This window comes from Sander vitreus, chromosome 17, assembly GCF_031162955.1.
Source record: "Sander vitreus isolate 19-12246 chromosome 17, sanVit1, whole genome shotgun sequence".
NCBI classification, from domain to species: Eukaryota; Metazoa; Chordata; class Actinopteri; order Perciformes; family Percidae; genus Sander; species Sander vitreus.
Genome location: NC_135871.1, coordinates 15,055,179 through 15,075,287, shown reverse-complemented (window position 1 = coordinate 15,075,287; position 20,109 = coordinate 15,055,179). Strand labels below are relative to the sequence as shown.

Genomic DNA, 20,109 nt, shown 5'->3' with positions numbered 1-20,109 from the left:
TGTGGCGTGTTATCGCAAGGCTACGTGTTATCACGAGGCTACGGTTGGGTTTAGGAAACGTGACACGCGGGTTGGGTTTAGGAAAAGAACAAACGTGGAAAGGAAACATCACATGCGGGACACGAAGGAAATGTCACACGTGGGACACGATCCCCGCTCTCCTGGGTGAAAGTCCTCTGTTTTACCCATCCTCCACCCCGACCAACCTTCCCACGCGGATTTTTGCCCTTTAATGCTACTTGCTACAGCGTCAATTCACACGCAATCCCAAGGTAATGTAAGTCAATGGAGGCCAAAGGGCATTGATAAACACGCTAAAAAGCGAGTATGCGTCTTGATAACACGCCAATAATAGCATACGAATTGGCTTGTCATACATACGCCACTTCGTGAGATCAGTCTGGCACATATAAGTCCATGAGGCAAATGTCTGTAATTACTCCAAATTGTAATTGATATTTTGTGAGTAAAATCTGAATATGCAATGTAACCAGTAGCATTTCTCTGTCAGCTAAATGCATTAGTACAATGTTTTCCTCTGAAGTAGAAGTACACAGTAGTACAAGTCAGTAGTATACAGTGGGGTTGCATATTGCATTGCATATAAGTGCTCTGGGGTTATTCTGTAAGTAATTTTGTACAATGGTTCTGGAGAAAGCTACAAGCAGCAATATGACAATCGGCCCGTTCCTGCACGTTCCATTGTAACACGGTTCGGCTGGAAGACTGGCTGAGCAGGTTTGCCTGTACAAACATCTGAATGATCCTTCATGTACAGACCAAAGGAACAGTTACTAAATAGCCTTAAATATGTGGTAAGAGAGAGCCAATACACTGGGCAAAGAAAAAGGCATTTTGCTGGAGGGTGTGGGAAAACATGAAAACGCTTTGTCAAAGCTTAAAAATTGTCTCATGGAAAGAGTTCTCATAACATCGAGAAGCAGACAGTAATTCTGACTTGGAGATCAGCGACAGTAACGTTAATAATTGGAGTACACAAATGCGATGTTTGGCGGTATGTCAGTGTTTATCATGGATCTGTTTACTACTGTTGCCAGACAGACTGCTCTCCTTTACTTCCACTCTCTACTTCTTCTCTACTACTTCTTGCTTAATCACAGATTGTTTTATTTGTACGCCCCCTGACGTTTCGGAGAATACTGCAATGAACAATGTGTTGAGCATAAACTTCTCGGTGCATGCTTGTAGCTCACATACCATCTACGGAGGCCAGTGCCACGGTGTCTTGCACGAGTATAAACAAAGCTTTACATGCAAAAACAGGCGATCGGCGCGCAGAGTGGGGATGACAGGCACCATTCTCCCTATTACAAGTCAGAGTAAGATCAAAATGATTTAGAAGCTTTTATTTTAAGGTAAAAAAAGTTACGTAATTTTGCTTTAATATACTTTTAAAGACAATGGTTTACATTTCTTCAGTTTCATAGTTATAATTATTTTCTTTATATAAATCATTTTCTACATATAAGTCATCTTTGCAACGCCCCGTTTTGATACACAAAACTAATAAAGGCTTGTAAAACCAAACCTGAGGAAGTTGGACGGAAACCTGCTAATGTTTATTGCCAGTCATCCATTTTCAGTCCGCTTGTTTTTCCCGAAGCATCCTGTGTGAACTGTGAATGTTGCCTCTTCCTGAGCTCATCACTGTCCGCTCCTGCCACTGTGAGGGAAGACGTGGGGTCTTGATGCAGACACATTTCAACACATTTCCTCTTGAAATTGCATGATGGCTTTTGTTGTGACAAAGTATTTTTTATGTCCCCATGGCTGTTTGTCATTCCTTTACACTTACGGACGCATTGCAGCGTTTGGCAACCACATGCTTCCCTCTTTTATTTATTACATGTTGCCAGGTTTATTGATAGAAACTGATATTATTTATATATTATATAATATTGTTTTCACATCTTTTGGATATCTTGTAACGTAAAATGATGTGCCTCTGTTCAAATAATGATGCATGACCTCCTAGGACTGAAGCTTACATATCACATGAGGCCGATGTGTGATATTTTTTTTTTGCCATTTTAACTTTAACTCAACCATTTGTGACAATGAAGGTTCTACTGTAACTTTCCATTTATATCCTTGCATAAGACCATTAAGGGATATCTTACAAACAATGATCAGGACTGCTTTATGGCTTCATTGCACTGATCTTTATATTAATCTGATGAAGTACTGTTCCTTGATTTGTCAGGTATTTAATTAATTGAACTAGTCAAAAACAAAACATTCCCATGTGGCTGTTTTATCCATAAACAACCGCAAATTGACTGTACCACAACATGTATCAATATCACACTATAAAATGAACATATACTGTGATAAAAGATTTGATCCATATTGCCCACTATTAACTTTGCCCATATCGCTCTTCTGAAGATTTGGTGGTTAGATTTGAAATGTGTAGTTAAACTGATTAGTGACCTTAAAGCAACAATAGAAAATGCAACTTTTTGAGCTTTTTATTTTGTACTTAAAGTGATACAACGCTGGAAAAGTTGTGGTGATCTGGCACTTTTCTGTCAAACAGAATTATTGTTGAGAAGGACTTTAGAGCTTACGTTTTAAGCTCTGTGCCTTGTGGTTATGTTTAATATTCAACTTCAGGTATTTAACAGCTGGTAGAGTATTACAGTCATACACTCCAAAACAAATCTAAAGCCAGTGTTTACTGGTGAGGAATTCAGCTTCCTCACTTCCACAACCTTTTCATAAATTTGGATGTTGAAGCTTTAAAAGAAATATTGCATAAATAAAAATGACTGCAAAAAGATCATCATGCATGAGCATGTGGGAAGGTGCTGCAGAATTATATTCAAAGAATTCCCCTTAGTGTAGCCTATGTGCAATAAAATCGTTAACTAGCTAGGATTCAAAATGTCAAACTAACAAATTCCATCATATATAATAATGTTAAATATCAAACTTAAAATCTACATATAAATTAAACAACAAATGCACATACATTCTCAGGAGAAAAACAGCATCGTAAGAGAAACATTTTCTGTGACATTTTTTTACATTTGCATTTACATTTTAGGCATTCAACAGAATCATAATCACTTTGAGCCAGTTTTTCTGTGTTGTACCATTGTCTCTTTCTTCTTCTTTTTTTTACAATGACTTAGGCAGCTATTATTTAAAACATAGTTAAATGGGTGCTTGGACATTAAAATCTTTAAAGACATTAGATTAAATAATGTCACAATTTACTCTGGCCTCTTCTGACTGGTTAGCTAGCTGTAATTACTCAATGTAATTATTATACCTAATTATCTATACATACCAGTCATAAGTATTTTCAGTATAGATATTTGTCATTTTGTCAGTCTCTATTTCAAATTACTATACACATAAACATGCACAAAATATGTCTTTCCAAAGGTATGTAAAAATATGTTCATGAAGTGCTTTGGTTCCCTTGAGAATATTTATTTTTGGTTTTGTTATTTGTTGCTGTTCGTCAGGCAGAATTTCCCTCCCACTTTGTTTAATCTGAGCGTGACAGTTCAAAGGGAACCCGAGAAGTCTGCTGGTCTGATCATCATTGTAGTGGACTTCAGTGAGTAGCCCGAGCCTTTCCAGTAATACCATTTGATTCCATTGAAGCGATTTGAATTTTGGCCTTGTTGGTAATACATCCCATTCAAATTGGACGGACCACAGGCATCAAACCACCAACCTAGAACATCAAACCAAACGTAAATTTAGATGTGATGTTATCAAAGAGGATAATGCATGCAACTCTGTGTATAACAGGGATGGCGTTTGATGTATTTTCTATAGTATGATATGGTAACCTGTTTTAAGAATGGGCTAGTTTGGTGGGCTAAAAACTCACACTTGTCACTATAGGATACATTGTATCCTATAGCTACATGATTGTACATAGCTATAGGATACTTTTCAAACTGCAAAGCCCCTTTCAGAGCTAAACCATCTTTTTGTTCTCTTGTGGTGACTTTCAATGTATATGCAGGCTTTGTTAACTGTGCCATCTGGATACTGCCTACACTCTTATAAAACCTGAACAGTTAAAAAGCTGTGACATCTACTATATAGAATCAATAGAGAAAGTTGAGATTTAAAAAAACAAATGAGCATTAAATGACATTTTTCAAGCAATGCTTAAAAAATCTATGTAATAAAAAGCATTAATGCACTTTTCAACTGTGTTGCACTTTAGCTGTAGCTCAATCTTTGTCCTGTCATTATGTCATCACACAAGCAACTAGAAGCTACTTGTTAAAAAGTGGAAGTACGTGTCATGGTGTCAAGGCAGGCATTTCACATTTGGCAGCATCTGATTGGATATGACAGTAAAATTGCTACTGCTCTTATGTAGAGGTGTCGTCATAGAGATCGTCAGTTATCGTGGACACATACCCCTTTTAATTTGAGTATAACAACTGGGCTGTCATTCGTTGTCCATAGGAATAGCATGTCTATCTGTAAACAGCGTTCAAGCAAACCTGAAAATCTAATCTTTCAGTTAAAAATAAATGATTGGAGCTGGTAATATGGATTAACATACTTATGGTTTCATACAGAGTTAGTAAATTCATTCAAAGCAGATCCTGCTTTACTCTTTAACTAGGTCAGTGTCAGTCACTATTGTGCACAATGTGCATATGAAGTCCCCTGTGAGAAAGGCCTCATGGGAAAAAAGGGAGAGGGTTAGGGTTTTCATGCTTTAATGCTCACTTGGCAGACCCTAATTCAGAGGGAGACAAACTTCTGGCAGTGGAGTCACTTTCAAGGGAATGGAGGAGGACCTTTTAAACTACAAGAGGAGAGAGGGAAAAGCTCTGTTCCCAGGCTGTGAATGTCAGCCATTGTAGGCACTGAATTCCCCAATGAGTTGATCAGTGATTAACTTTGAGCTAATTATGCTCTTTGACCTGGCCAGCAAAAGTAAAGGAGCCCTTACAATGCCCTTGAATATTTTTTGGGGGGAGTTACAAGATTTGGGTGGGTTGGATTTGTTCCACAACAAATGCCACCACGAATCAACGTGATTATTGTATTTTCCTGATGAGCACAATTATTCAAAAGCTGAAGTTATTTACAAAAATGTGTTTCTTACCCCCTGTTGTCAGTTGTGAACATTTGCAAACACATTTGTCATTGTCCGCATCCTTTGTACTGAAATCACTTCCTGGCTGCCCAATGCTGCTTATTTTGCCTGCCGTTCCACTGAAGCCTTTAAGGTGTATCCTGTAGAATGGAAAAGGAAAAATGAAGGAGGAGGAAGACTGTGATTGCTGTTCCTCAAAAGGCAATGTCCAACTACCTTATACAGTTCTTTGGCCACAGCTTCACTAGTACTGGGTCTAAAATGGGTTTTGGCATAAGGATTGAAGTGTGTGCATTTTGCATTACAATTTTGTTCAATACTATACAATAATGTTCATTTTTGTTGATTTTTCAGCTTATTGTGATTTTCACAAGCGGCTTGGCAATTTCATATGTTGTCATGCTATTTTTGTTTTTTTCCCCAAAGGATTCGTGTTGTGCTATTATGTGAAGTTTCTTTGTAAGATTTATTTGGAAATACTGAGCCAACTAACTGGAGACATAGTCAAGTAGACTTAAAAAGAACTGTGTTGAATTGGAGCATTTCAAACTTTGTTTGTCAAATTCAAAGGAAGGAACCATTCCACTCTTGAAATCAGCTTAGGTTTGGAAAATAAAATACTTCTGAATGTTGTGTTATTGCCAAGAAGTGCAAACTGAAGGTTCAAAAACCAAGGCATTTTATGTATTTCCTATTTTTCAAACACTGGCCAGTTTATTACTTTTTTTGGGGGCTGATTCCAGTACGTCAGTATCAGGAAATAGATAGTCTTATACAGCAAAGAACCACCATCTAGAGGAATTTCTATAATGAGTTTTGCTTTTAAGTAAAACTAGGAGGTCAGCATTTATCATGAGCTAGTTTCTGGAGATATGTGTGATACGGTCCAGGGACACTCAGTCAAAATACATTATCAGTCAAAACTGTAGAATTAATCCTTCTTGCACATTAATGCTAGGACTTAATAACCAGAGTGAATTCAGCACTGTCACTGTGTCCATTAACGTGGCGTCATCTTGCCTGTCAGTGAACCAACTGTAGTGAATTAGCCTGATAATCTGACTGAATCGTTTCACTTCATTATTACATTTATTTGAATTGCTTAAAAAAAAAATGGATCCAGGCTAGTAAAACATGTTGTATGATGAAATAATTACAGCCGGAGCTTATATGCTTTTAGCTTTGGGAAGAAATGTATGTATAAAATAGATTGCCATTACACTACGTGAGTTCTATTGATGGTGCTTTAGAGATGATTTTTATGCATCTTGTTTTAAGGACTATTGCCTCTGTAGGTTGTCACTAACATAGTTTTTAATTTCTTCATAATAATTGCAAGGCTTTAAGTTTTGAGGCTGTGCTTTAGTTTCGCTCCTTGATTGAAAATTGGCATAAGTTTTAGGTATCTGTTTAGGATAGCAGACTTCAAAAGCACTGTTGTAAGAGAGACACATTATTTCCTGAAGGACTTCTTTATCCTTAACAACTTGAGCTACATGAGCTGTACATGTTTGACTTAAAACAGAAATTAAACAAAATGTTCAGTATTTGCTACCAAGCATCTGACCCACTTTGTTTTTTTTTTTTTCAGATTATTTGTTTTTGGCATTTTAGGCCTTTATTTGATAGGACAGCTTAGACATGAAAGGGAAGAGAGAGGGGGAATGACATGCAGCAAAGGGCCACAGGTAGGATTTGAACCCGTAGCTGCTGCAGAGAGGACTGAGCCTTTGTACATGGGACGCACTCTCTACTAGGTGAGCTACCCAGGCTCCCTGACCCACTTGTTTTTTTTTATGTTGTCAGTACAACGTACCTGTAATTTTGTGCTTCACTGTCGAGAGAAAACTGGTCATATTGTGAGAATCCAAAGTTTCCTTCCCAGTCGCTCAGCTGGATCCTTAGATTATTGGACTGTTGAATTGTCAGTGTGGAGACAAATTCATTTCCTAACCAGAATTCACCTGAAGGATCTCCAAACCCCTGAAAAGTTACAAAAGAAATGCAATTAAACCTTGTTGAAACCCTGCAGGAGGGGCTTGTAGGTTGCTTTTTCCATTAAAAAAACAGCAAACAAACAGAGGACCACCATGTCCATTTCTTGGCTACTACACTGAACGTTATTTTCCCTGTAACTAAAATATTCAGAATACTGAAGATACTTTTAGCAGTTAAACAAATATTCACATTCCCAATGAGCTGTTGATAAGACAGTATGCCAGTTTTTACTTAACTTGCATTGTGGTAGGAAAAAAGGAAATGGCGTGAATGCTTTCCTCGGTAAAGATTGCTTAGTAGGGGACTTGAGGTTCTTTTTGGCATGGCGTTGGCTCATTTATCTCCTATTTGGCATTGGCAATGCCGGTCTATTTTGGCGAATCATCTAGACCTCTTTTTGATTGTAGATTTTAAGTTTCAGATGCATTGCTCTGTTTGTAGTACAATCACCAGGCCTTTAAATCACTCTCAGTTGATGGCCAAAACCAAATTTGCTCACTGTATTGGAATGAATTGCATTTGGAATGAAAACCGTAGCCTAGGTTATATTTTTTTTAAAGGGAAGAATTACTTCTTGATAGATTTTACCTTTTTGTACTCTTGCCACGTACGGTGAAAGTCAACATGGCCGTCAAAGCGTTTTTGTAGTACTGTCCACCCACCTCCTTCTGTCTCCATGTCACAGAAAGCCTTCAAACACAAGGAAAAAGGAGTTGCTGTAATTAAAAATGAATTCTTTGTGAGGAATTCATGCTCATTTATAATTTGACAATGCTGTCTTATTTGAGTTTGTTCAAAACGTGTTAAGTTATACGGAAGGTACACAGAATTGAAGTCCAAGTCTTAACTGAAAAGTTTCTAAGGAGATCACCATTTTAGCTCAAGCATGCACATCATTAATGGAAGTCTAAGAACATTTTAATTTAACTTCCCCGCCCTCAAACACAATACTGTTTACTGAGCACTTCCAGAGGTTTTATTTACAAGATTGAGTAAGTGTTGATGGGTCAGTGCATGCCAAGTCTGAATCAATTTAACAGGATTACTGTACCTTAACCTCTGTTGTAGTGTTGGGTAATGTGAGAGTGTAGACTCCACTTTGGGTGTTTCCTGCCTTGAAGACAGCAGCACAGTCCATGAATGTGGTAGGAGTGTCCTGCATCATGATAGTTTTGCTCTCTGCAGAAGAAATCAGCCTTGTTATTTTGACACACAATTGTATGGCATTTAACCGTTCTCCTTTTGATAAGTTCACATCGAGGGGAAAAAAGGTCACATTCATTTCTTCAGTGTTACTGCTTTTACAGTGAGGCATGTGGTAATTAAAGTTATGTGATCTTCTTTTGTGCAATTCATGACAACTGCACAACAACAAACATTGGCCTCAAAAAAACCAATTGTTGCAGGCCATTTGATTGGATTAGTTTGTGCAGGCGTTAAATTGATTTCAAGTGGCTACAGCAGACTATGGTTGTACTAGCAGCTCCCAAGTATGGATGTTACAAATATGAATATAAAACTTAAGAGTGCATCAAAGAGGTTATGATGACCTGAAGTGTGGACTCACCTCGAGCTGAACCGACAGAGATGGTGTGAATGAGGTTGTTCACGGTGTCCAGTAGCTCCTGCTGCTGACGCTGCAGTACAGTGTTGTTGGAGGAGACTTTGAGCAGCTGCTGCTCCAACTCGCCGATTATGGCGGTCTGCCTCAGTATTAGAAGCTGAAGCTGCTCTTTTTCATCGCGAAGCATCTTCAGCTCCACCTGCCTCTGCTCCTCCATCTCCTCCACCTTTTTCTCCAGAAAGCTGGGACAAGGGTAACAAGTTCAGCGGTACATTAGCACAACACTGTACAGTTTAGTATGGCCTGTGATTTTATGATATGTTGCAATTTGATGTCCTCACCTGTTTTTGTCATTCAGCTTGCTGATGTCATTTGTTTGGACAATTAGTTGTTTTTCCAACTTGTTAGTTGACAAGGAGTTTTCAAGAAGTTGACGCTCAAGTCGAGTTGTATGATGAATTACCTAAAAACAAAAGAACAAGGCGAAGCAGGTCAGTCAAGCTGTGTACAAGAGATATCTTGTAAAATGGTCCATTCATCCATCAGTAGATTTCTAAATGCTCTTGAGTGATATAAACACTTTGTACTTCACATTAGCCTCAAGAAAGTCTCAGGATCCTCCAATAATGCTATTTGTTTCTCCATACAACACAACATGGTCCAACTAGATACAGGTTGTGTTCTACTATTGACATTTTACTGTGAAATTATGCAGTTGCATCTGACATCCAATACAGTATGCAAATAACAACATGACTTGCAGCAATTTAGAAAAAAGAAAGTAAAAAAAGCATGTAACATAGAAGAAGGTATGGCAAAAGAGCAATAAACGTGTATAAAAATCCTAAATGACATAATCCTAAAAAGTTTGTTTCGTCAGCAGGCAATTTGTCAAAATAGTTTGGATATTCAGTTCTGTCTTCCATTAGTGGGTCAAGTTCAACACAAGCCCAGTTTGCACCTCTAGCGTGAACAACAAACAAAAGGGAAAAACATGACAGGAAAGAACGACCAAATGCCAATACAGCAGACATACCTGAACAAGGGAAACATTTAAAATCCACCTATTTTCACAGACCGACGTATTGAACTAAACCCTGCGGTTAGGGACCTTGCCTCTAATTTCACAGTTCGGAGGAACTGAACTCAGCAAAAAGCAGGTTGTTTACATGGATCCCAGCTATGTGTCTCCAATGGAGCTGTTGATGCCTTTGAACAGACGGATGTCTGATTGTGACAAACTGATAGACCGTTTCTTGGGAATACGAGTGTGCTAATAACAGGAAATGCTGTACAGTTGGCTCACATAAGGTCATTGACGTGTAGCCACAATAATAAACTGACGCAGTCATGCCTGTTTTTCCCTCTGCGTATTTTCTTTTACATTATTTAATGCAGTGTATCGCAGAGCACACTTAGGCTTGCACCTTTGAATGGAAACAAAGGAATGTTAAACATGTATTCGTGTCATTAAAAAACAACTTGCGCCACATTTTCATTAGCATGTTATTCTGTTAAGAAGCTTATTATGCTATGTGTAAACTGTTTTGACAGTCCTGTTGCATAGCCTCTAAAAGTAGCGGGCAGTACAGCCTCACCTGTGCCTCCACATTGGTCAGTTTCCTTGTTTGCTCTGCAGTTTGACTCAGCAGGTTTGTTCCAATTTCAATCATCGTAGCTGTGTGGTTGTGTACAGCAGTCTGTTGGATTTGCACCATGTCCTGCTTCATGCTGTCCTGTATGTAGTTCTCCAGCTGCAACACAGAAGCAAGAGAATTAGCTTGAGACAGTTTTAAAGAGTCATTGATTAGATTGTTCTTGCAAATGCCATTAGGAGCACTAGGAGGAGGCAGAGGAACATGCTTTTCTCTAAGATGATCTGTCTCGTGTACTACTGTAAGTGACAGTGTGAGCAAATATGACATAAGGTTATTTTTACATTTGTTTTCTACTGAACCTTTAACAACCTGTTTTGGAAATATATTGATGGTGCTATAATAGAGATTTCTGATCAAGCACCATTGTTCAATTATTTAAATAGAGCCATGGATGAAGTTGAACAGAACTGTCCCATGACGAGGTATTTTAAATAGTTTTTATCATATGGTGTCAAATATTTAAAAGTTTCTTTTAAATTAACACATGAAAATCATTGTTTTGTCCTGAAGGTCAAAATGTGGAAAGTAATAGATTGTGATATTTTCTTAGCAAAGTAATACAATAATAAGAATCTTGAAACAGATTAATTTATTTATTTATATCATCTTGACTTATGCATGGTAAAAACATTTACAGTTCTGATGTAACCTTGCCCATATCAACCCTCTTAATCATAGGAATAATACAATGAGCAGAGATGGCCTCAGGATGTGAAATGGTCAATGTTTCATCTTTACGAGATTTGTTCTCATCTACCTTACAGTATTCCCAGATTTAGACCGAGACCAATCATTAAGTTATTTCCTGCATGGTGTTCCTGAGTGGCAATCGGGTCATACAACTCGTAAACAGGATGGAAGTGTTGAATGAGGAGTTACATCCTTCATGACAGTATGACATGTGTGTGTAACTGGAAACCAGTGTAGTTTAATATCTTTGTCATCTGCAGTAAGTTTGCATAATCACTTTTGTTATTTACTCATCAGTCAGCAATACAACCCCAAACAGACAATTTTATTATTATTTTTCTTATGGAAAATACAAATAACATTTGCAATTAGTGCTGATTTTGTTTGTCTTCCTTTCATGACGTCAAGTTTGTTTATGTTCTTGGATACACAAAGGGATCTGTAGTAGGTGGAAGGCTGTCATTTGAAATTTTGGCAGGATGTCCCATTGACAGTCATTGATCTAATCAGTTGTTTACTCCATGCGCCTCAAAGGCGTCAGTGAGGAGTAACTGTGTTCCTCAACTAATTGTTTTTCCTCAGTTGTCATTAGCTGGTGCAGTGTAAAAAGGAAGGAAGGAGAAATTAAGTGACTATTTTAAATAGATAAATCACACCTGATGGAAGTCTACTGTTTACTGATTTGGAAAATCTTTTCGAAATAATAGCTCGGAAAAAGCATTTTTGTGGATCATAGGACGGTTACTTTTTGTAGACATCCTGAATGTTTATGTGACAGCAGTGTGAAGTTATTTAAGCTTTTAAGTGACTGATTCCTCTATTTTAGGTGGCGTTTAGTTGTTTTCTCAAGTTATTTACACTCTATTTAAGCTCTTCCATCCCTCAAGCCACTTCTGTAAAAAAGGCACATCCTATTTCCTTTACCTGTTTAATTTAATAATTTTGGATAATGGGGAGCAGAAACCTATCACAACATGGAATGGGTACATTATACCCTATGCACCTTTTAATCAGTAGTATAATTACATATATGATTTTAAATGAATTAAGGCTGCACCCATGGTAGCAAGCTTACAGCTACTACAGTATTTTGTTTTACTACTGCCTAGCTGTAGGATAAATGTGGCTTTCTTTTATCTGTGATGACATAAGTTGTGACAACTGACCTCTCTACCACACTACAGCTTATCAGGCTGAATAATTAAATAGTATTTTTTACATACTTGTTCTGGGTTGCTAAGCTAATAATAGCCATAGCACACTTGCCTACTGATGGAGGTTTACAAAGTCTAGGCTAATTTTCCACTTTGCAGAGCTGTGGTAAGGTATGATATTTAATAGTGAGAATCTGTATTATATTTGTGTGCTTTAGTTCATACAAATCAGTTTTGTTCCTTATGGTCAAGTATCAAGGGTGTGCAAAAGAATCGATTCACATTCGTGTTGCGATTCAAGCTCTACCGATTCAAAATCGATTCATAGAATTCATAGAAATAGGAAGACGGAACTTGATAGGAATCATGCTATATGCAGGCGTTGCAAAGCGAAAGTTAAGTATTTTGGAAACACCACAAACTTGAGAACTCCCAGGGAACGCCATCACCCAGAGATTAACATTAAAGACGTGGACAAACAACAACCTAAAGTACCTAACATGCCAGTCAACCTTTCAATGCTCTAAACTCCCACCGAACTCTGAACGATAAGCTCTTTTTATTTAACGGTTTTATTTTATACTTGAATTAAATGTATTTGAAAGCTGGCCAAAGCTTGGCACTGCAGTTTTTAGTTGCAAACATTTTTATTTTTGTATGAAGACATATAAAGTAATATCAAACTACATTTAATTTGTTGTTTCTTTTCTTTTAAATTGTATGTCTACTGCAATCATATGGAAAAGGAACTACATTTACATAGTGTGATTTTGAATCAAATCTTGAGCCTAAAAATCAATATTGAATCGAATCGTGACACTTTCTGAATCGTGCACCCCTAGTATCAAGTTAACTTTAGGAAAGAACGTTTGTGTTGTGAAACTTTAACCATCACACCTGAGCTGAGATTTCTCCCATATTTATCTCCATATGTGCAAATTAATTTGGTGAAGTCGCACAACAGAAGAAGGCCCTGGAGTCCTTCATTTAAACACAAACAGCTATGTTGATACGGCTAGATCTTTGGTGACACATCATTAATCAGCAATGCTTCTTTGTAGGAGTAGGGAAAAAATTATTTTCCCTAGAATACTTAACCAATGGTTCACCTAAATATTTTCTGTTTATACGGTACCGCTGACAGCGACTACATTATTTCCATTTCCAGCAAAAACAGAGCGAAAGCATAAAATACATGTTATGTACTTCTTTACAAATTAAATAAATGTCAGACTAACTGACTGACCTGTGATGTGCATTCTTTTTTATAAAACAAATAGTTTTTAGAGATGTCTAATGATATATTGTCTCTAGAAGTGTATTATTCAACTTTCGTTTTTGTTAAAGAAGGAAAAGAAAATTGCAATACTCAATACTATCGAATCGCAATACGTGTAGAACAATAAATGAAAATCGCAATACAAATCGAATCGGCATCCATGTATCGTGAAAGAATGGAATCGGTACAAAAGCTTATCGTCCCCGCCCTACTCCTTTGTATGTAAGAAATATGTAACCTGAGTCAGATGCAGAATTTGTAAAATGTTCACTTGTGCTGCGAGCAGGCTTTGATTTCTGAGGCAGCACTTGAGCTTTTGTGCCCTCTGAGCGCTCCTGTGGAACAGATCAGAGCTCTTTTTATGTTACGAGACGGGAATTGTGTGATCAAGTTGTGAGGTGTTCTTGTCTTGTATAGTTCTGATCAGTAATCGCACTCTAAAGAGGGAGAAGAGAGGGTGGCCGTTCACTTCTTTCAATCACACTAGTAATGGCTCAGCAAACTGAAAGAGAAGTATGCATCCCTCGTGTGGACAACTGGGTTGAGTTATTGTCAGTCATTAAACCCATCATGTCCTTTTGCACTTTGACAGTATTAGATAATTCATCAAACGTTTTAGTGGTCTACATTTCACCCAAATTATTCTCATGCTCTATACTAGGTGTTTGATTTTCTTTAAATTGCTACCTTTTTTCCTTTCCAGAAAATTGTAAGGAAGTATGAATGTCTCCAGTGACACCTGTGTAGAGGAAATATAGCTCCTCAGCACATGTCCTTTTACACATCATGCTGCTTCAGATACTGTCTATCTGTAAGTAAGTGTACTTCAGTAAGTGTCTTCAGATGAAGTAAGTGTACTTCATCCTATTTACCTCTGAAACTATCACTCTCAAATAACTGTAATCAAGGCAGTCATTGATATCACAGTCTCATGTATTGATGTGATATCATGGGTGTGACACAACTTTACCTTAAGCAGCCACTGTGTGTTGTTCTCCATGATGATCTCCAGTTGTTCCAGCCTCTGAGCCGACTCCTCGTTGTCCACAGGTCCATCCTTTTGAACTGGATAGTTGTAGTTGCTGCTCTGGGTTTGGCAGTTTTCCTGCTCAGGCAGCAGAAAGGTGTAGCTACACGGCCCGTTTTGGATCTGATATTGTCTCTTACTTTGTCCTGTCCCCAGACAAAGGCAGAAACTTAAAACTAGTAAGTCCACATTCAGCATCTTCATAGTATAGCTATATATAATATTTACCTTAAAACAAAGTTAGTACAATTATAAGTCCTTGGATTTTTAAGTTGACCTGTCCTTAATCTTCTCTCAATGACTGGATGTCTTCCCTCAACAATCCTCTTGAGGTTCTACAGACTCCTTTTATTACCTCTCAGTGGAAGGAGGAGAAAAAGGCATCAGGAGTTAGAGGTAGTGTGTCATTCCCTTTAGGTTACCGGTGCCAGACTGCATGTGGTCTTCTCATCAAGCCCCCAACCACTTGTTTGAGCTGCCCGTGGCCCCTCTGATTAGCTGTGAGTCTAAACCACTCCCCCCTCCCTGCCGCCACTCACTGTGAAGAGCAGTGAAGTGGAGATTCTTTTCAGTGCACACTCACTTCACAACAGCAAATGCACAAAACTACACACTTTCCACTATATCCTCTGTTATACCCACATGTTTTTTTTTCTTCTTTAGTAGAACAGCTACTCAGGATGCAGCTGTCCACATTCAGCACACACTGTGATAGTAGCAGTGTCCATCCCATTCATTGAAAAATATTTCCCGGTTTACAACAAACACGCTTGCATCTTTAAATGGGAGATTTAAAAGAAAAATGTTCCTAATTTCTTCTTATAGGATGCTAAATCTATATTCAAATCAAAATCCACTGAAATCTACTGATTTTCCATTTTGCTGAGAACTTTTTTTACATTTCTTTTTTTTCACCAGTTTGATTTATTTCACAAGTTCATAGTTCAAGTTCAAAATTCCCAGGTCTTTCTTCGTGTCTCACAGTCCACAAAGTCTCATATCATCTGTTATTGGTACAAACTAAAGTTGCCACTTGATGATCTCTGACCACAAAATAGTCTTAGGCGTTTTTATTTGCCTTTGCTTCAGGGTAGGTTTTTGCAAGAATTAGATGAAATGTACTTGGCAGATCTCTATCTGAGTCATAAGTATAACCCTTTCAGATAAAAAAAAAAAAAAAAGAAATTATCAGAAAGTTGTTTGTTTCTTTATTTTCTCCTACAAGAAAATGCAGTTTTGTAAGTGGAGGCTACCTTGTTAGATGAGAGATTTGGAAAGCTTTTGAATATGTCTGTCGAGCGTAACTGTTAATACTGTAAATGATCAGACCTAATACTAATACATATTCTATAAAAAGATTGGATATTTTCTAGAATTATTAAAGGCAGTGTTGTCATTTTTAGGCATGTTCTGAGTATTTTTCAGACAACATGCCTGAAAAGATTGAATTAGTAAGTTGTTTTTCTGTGGCTTAAAGAAAAAATGTTTTTAAATAGGAAATGGTTCTGAAAATGAATCACCCTTGGGTTACGTTTTCTAGAAAAATTAGGGAACTGGCTCCCCACAACATATAATGATACAGCCATATACAACTTTTACCTGTTATGACTGTCCTGCAAGACACAAATACAATTTGGGGCATTTCCCCCTAATTGCAGCATTATTCCAACCACGTTTTTGCTGAAGTCTGTCTGAGGGCTCTGGGGAACAGATTGCAGGTGTGTAGTGCAGGAAAGGCATTGATATAGGAGGATGTTTTGTCCTATACTGCAGGAATGTGCCTCCATCAAAGACAATCTCCTATTGATTCAGTAGCTTCACTCTTTACTCCCCCTAACAGTAAAATCTTTGAAATACAGACAGACCTTGGTCCATTTTTAACAGTCTGCAAAGTAATTGTAGATCGATTGAGCTTTATATTGTGTACTGAATAGTCATTTTACCATGACATAATCACATTTTAGTGTTAACTGCACCATTTTTAATTTTCTGACAGGAAAGCCGTAGATTTGCCCTGTGCAGTTGGATAGAAATACCAAAACAGAATTGTAGGAAGTAGGCTGATGTAATAGTTACTGTATAAGGGAAATGCAACATATTTAAGGTACATTACCAAAGAGGAAGGACTTGTCGTCATTCTAAAAACATTGATTTCTTTCAGGTGTTTAGGCTGAATCACTCAAACAGTTGAACACACAGGGAAGGGAACATACCACACACTAAACATGCCCTCATGCTACAAGCAGACAATGTGACTTCTGCTGAACTCTCTGTTAATGTTTTCTTTGTATTTCTCCTAGTTTTTAAAGCCTCCTTTCTCACAAAATAGACCTTACATTTAGTCTTCAATCATTCCCGTTTAAAGTGCACAATGTAGGTTAATGTTAACCTGACCCTGTCTCTGAACCCTCTGACCAGTTCTTGATTACTTGACGTTAAGTGAAACCTGTGTGAACATTGACAAAAGACTAAAAGCGTTAAAGCTTGTTTCCTGGCATTCAACTTTAGAATAGAGCAGATTGTCCCCTTAAGTTGAGCAACTGACCCCTGCTGGATACAGAGCAGGCTCGTGGTGAGAGCTTAGGGTATCACTCACTAAACCCAAAAAGAAACACAGCCTCAAAGAGATTCACATGCTATCATCTAGTTAGACAGAGCTAACAATACACTATGAACAATGTGGGCTGCCGAAATGAAACCAGGCACAAAGGATGCCATTGTAATTCACCTTAATGCAAGTTCAACAGTGAGCAAGGAGTTGTCTTATTTAATGAGATTCTGATTGGATTTGGTGTTATTTAAATCTGAAAATATAAGGCTGCCTTAAAGTTTAAGGTTAACTTAAATAGTCGTGAATATTTTGTTTAAAGTTTGTTAATGTTATTCTACTGTACTAAACTGTAGTAAGTTCAGCAATGACTTAGAAATGTCCACTCATACTAACAAAAGCTAGTTGCTATTAAATTTCAGTAGTGACTGTTTTTCATGTACCAAATTCTTCTAATTCATGCTAATCGAAAGCGTCTCTATTTTATTTATTACTATTTTATACCACTAACAAGGCTCAAAATATCACCACACTTCAATGGCAGCATAATGAGGGTCCCTACATGTAAACTGAAGCATTTAGAACTTTGTAAGTGTACAGACAGTTTATTAAAAAGATAAAGACAGTAGCGTTCATGTTTACATGCGGGCGCCATCTTGGAAAACAGTCATGAGCAGTCGAACGACGAACGCCGTGCAACCAGTAACCAGTAACATAGCTCAAACACAGCGTTCGTGATTTTATAATCTCTATTTTTAATAAACTGTCTGTACACTGACAAAGTTCTCAATGCTTCGGTTTACATGTAGGGACCCTCATTATGTTCTGTTGAAGTGTGGTACTATTTTGAGCCTTGTTAGTGGTATAAAATAGCGATTTTTCCTCTGCCCCGAAAGCTAGCGTTAGCAGCTAACCACCAGTTTGCGGTAGCTTGTTTAAAGCTAGAGACACATTCGATTAGCATGAAAACCGATCCCAGAGAACGTTTGACTCGGTACACACATGTTATTAACCCCTAGGTTCATTTTGCGCCGGAATTGTCCTTTCATTTATTTATCAGGGACAGCAACATTCATCAACATCAATATGATGTAAATGTGCCAGGTTGCTGTTATGCAGATTTAAGTTATCATCGTGGTTAGTATTATTTTAATCTTTATGAGAGAAATTCACTATAACTACTAGAGAGAAAGTTTCTTGAAATCCAAACGCACGATTTATGCTGGAAGTATATCAATGTAACATTTTAGAACAAACTTATTTTGATGTATTTAGTGAACAATCAGCAGGACATTAATTCAACTCATAATTAGAATTCTTAAAGGCCCTACACACCTATAGTCCACCCACACAGGTGTTTTCACTTATGTTGCCTTATTAGGCCTCTTCTCAGGACTGTGGGCGTGTATATACTGTACCATACTTGACTGACGGCTCCCTCACTTTCCTGTTAGCTTTGTTGCACTGGTAGGGCCTTTTTTTTTTTTTAGTGGAAACAGTTTGACATGTCACAGCAGGAAAAACACAGTTGTAAAACCCTGAAACTGAAGCAGCTTATTTCCGTTTAGCTGCTTTACTTTCAGGGTCCTGCTAACGTGCATGCTGGCTCACTGTCACACTGTCATGGCTTACTGGGACACTTAAATTAATCAGAGACATCGTTAATATTATTAGAAACACCTGTGCTTTTTCTACTATAACAAGTCAAAGCATCTGCAGGTAAAAAATGCCTATCGTTATTCTAATGAATAACGATAGGCATTACCTGCAGATGAGTTTGGCGATATAATGTAATTTTCAGCTTCAACCAGACTAGAGGTCTAATTAACCAGAGTAACTGAAAACACCTGAGTGTGTTTAACTTACTCTAAATGTTCTAACAGGGAATTTTAAGTTGACTTGAAACTGATAAAGTAATTACAAACAATGAGTTAATAGAAAAAAGATGATTGGACTGAATTTATTCTTGGACAAGTAACTTCCTGTAGTTTCCAGATGAGCATGCTTTCAGCATGTCGAGCTGTTGTCTGTTCTTCTGGTGTGTTTTTTTTTTTTTTTTAACAGAGAAGCTGAACATGATCAGCTTCTGCGTCACCGTATCCTGACTGTACCTCTCTGAAAAGAGTTCATTTGGGAGGTCATTACCTGTCAGTTTCTCTTAGATTTGTCGTCTCCAGAGGCACCTGTCTGCCGGGGAGCACCAGCAGGACCTGTTCCAAGGCCAGCCAGCCATGTTTGTGTCCCATCACTCCCAGCCACCCACTCAGAGTCTGGTGGAGTTGATTCAGCTCTGTGGAGGAACAGTCTGCAAAACTGTGCGACAGGCTGGCATCTGCATCGGGAAGTACAGCGGCAGGAGACCAGAGGGAAGCAGGATCCTGTCTGAGCAGTGGGTGCTGGGTGAGACGTTTTGTTTTACACAATCTGTGTTAATTGCTAAATTCCTTTATTATGTCATTAGTAATTGTATCTCTCATTTTTTGTGATTTTATTTCAGATAGTATCACACATTTGAAGCGGCTGTCATATGATAACTACGACTTGAGTTGAAATTTATGTTGTGCCTGGTCATATAAACTCAGTTTCTACCTTACAGTGTTCTTCTTGTTCAGGTTTATCATCCTGCTTGTATTCAGGGGCTTTACATAAATCCTCTGAAATATTCAGTTTTGAAAGACTTTAGTCCCTGGTTACCATGGAAACATGTTACCGCTGAGGACTAGCAATCATTCAACAGCGCCCTAAGTTACTGTGAAACATGGAAAACTGATTTTACATAGTGCATATTGAGACTTTATTATTTGCATTTTTCCTATAAATTAGTGTGTAATCAACAAGGCAGAGAGTGAGCCTTAGGATTGTTTTTTATTCATAACGCTGTGATTTTAAAAATACTTTCTGAGCCAGTTTAACACTCTTACGGAGATAACACACTGTATCCTTACAGAAATGTTTTGTGATGTCATTTTTAATAAATACTTTTTTTAATTTGATTTGACCATTGGTTTCCTTATGTTCTTTCAAATAAAGAGTTGTTTAAGAAACAATGTTACTTGATCTGCAATTGACAACAGTATACACGCT

The 20,109-nt window shown here is 37.7% G+C and overlaps 2 protein-coding genes across 2 annotated transcripts in view; one reads left to right on the top strand and one right to left on the bottom strand.

The window, feature by feature from the left end:
- The window catches only part of mcph1 (microcephalin 1), a 30,411-nt gene extending 10,393 nt beyond the window's left edge, over positions 1-20,018 (top strand). Inside the window, exons 14-15 of the mRNA XM_078273327.1 lie at positions 19,188-19,425; positions 19,523-20,018. Of these exons, the coding sequence (XP_078129453.1) occupies positions 19,188-19,425; positions 19,523-19,575 (291 nt within the window). The 3' untranslated portion in view covers positions 19,576-20,018. The remainder of the gene's footprint in view (positions 1-19,187; positions 19,426-19,522) is intronic.
- Positions 1,485-15,029, bottom strand: angpt2a (angiopoietin 2a). The gene is made up of 9 exons (XM_078273325.1): positions 14,421-15,029; positions 10,268-10,423; positions 9,011-9,132; positions 8,673-8,911; positions 8,157-8,284; positions 7,694-7,795; positions 6,924-7,090; positions 5,117-5,247; positions 1,485-3,712 (listed from the first exon to the last, which is right to left on the bottom strand). Exons 1-9 carry the CDS (start codon positions 14,679-14,681, stop codon positions 3,540-3,542), a joined length of 1,479 nt encoding a protein of 492 aa, XP_078129451.1. The 5' UTR covers positions 14,682-15,029; the 3' UTR covers positions 1,485-3,539.
- Positions 20,019-20,109: the final 91 nt, after the last annotated feature.

Excerpts from the sequence above, each read along its gene's own strand:
- angpt2a (XM_078273325.1), bottom strand. The coding sequence starts at position 14,681 with ATGAAGATGCTGAATGTGGACTTACTAGTTTTAAGTTTCTGCCTTTGT. Across the intron at positions 10,424-14,420 it reads ACACACAGTGGCTGCTTAAG|CTGGAGAACTACATACAGGA; the intron begins GTAAAGTTGTGT and ends TCTGTGTTGCAG. Across the intron at positions 7,091-7,693 it reads CGTGGCAAGAGTACAAAAAG|GGGTTTGGAGATCCTTCAGG; the intron begins GTAAAATCTATC and ends GTAACTTTTCAG.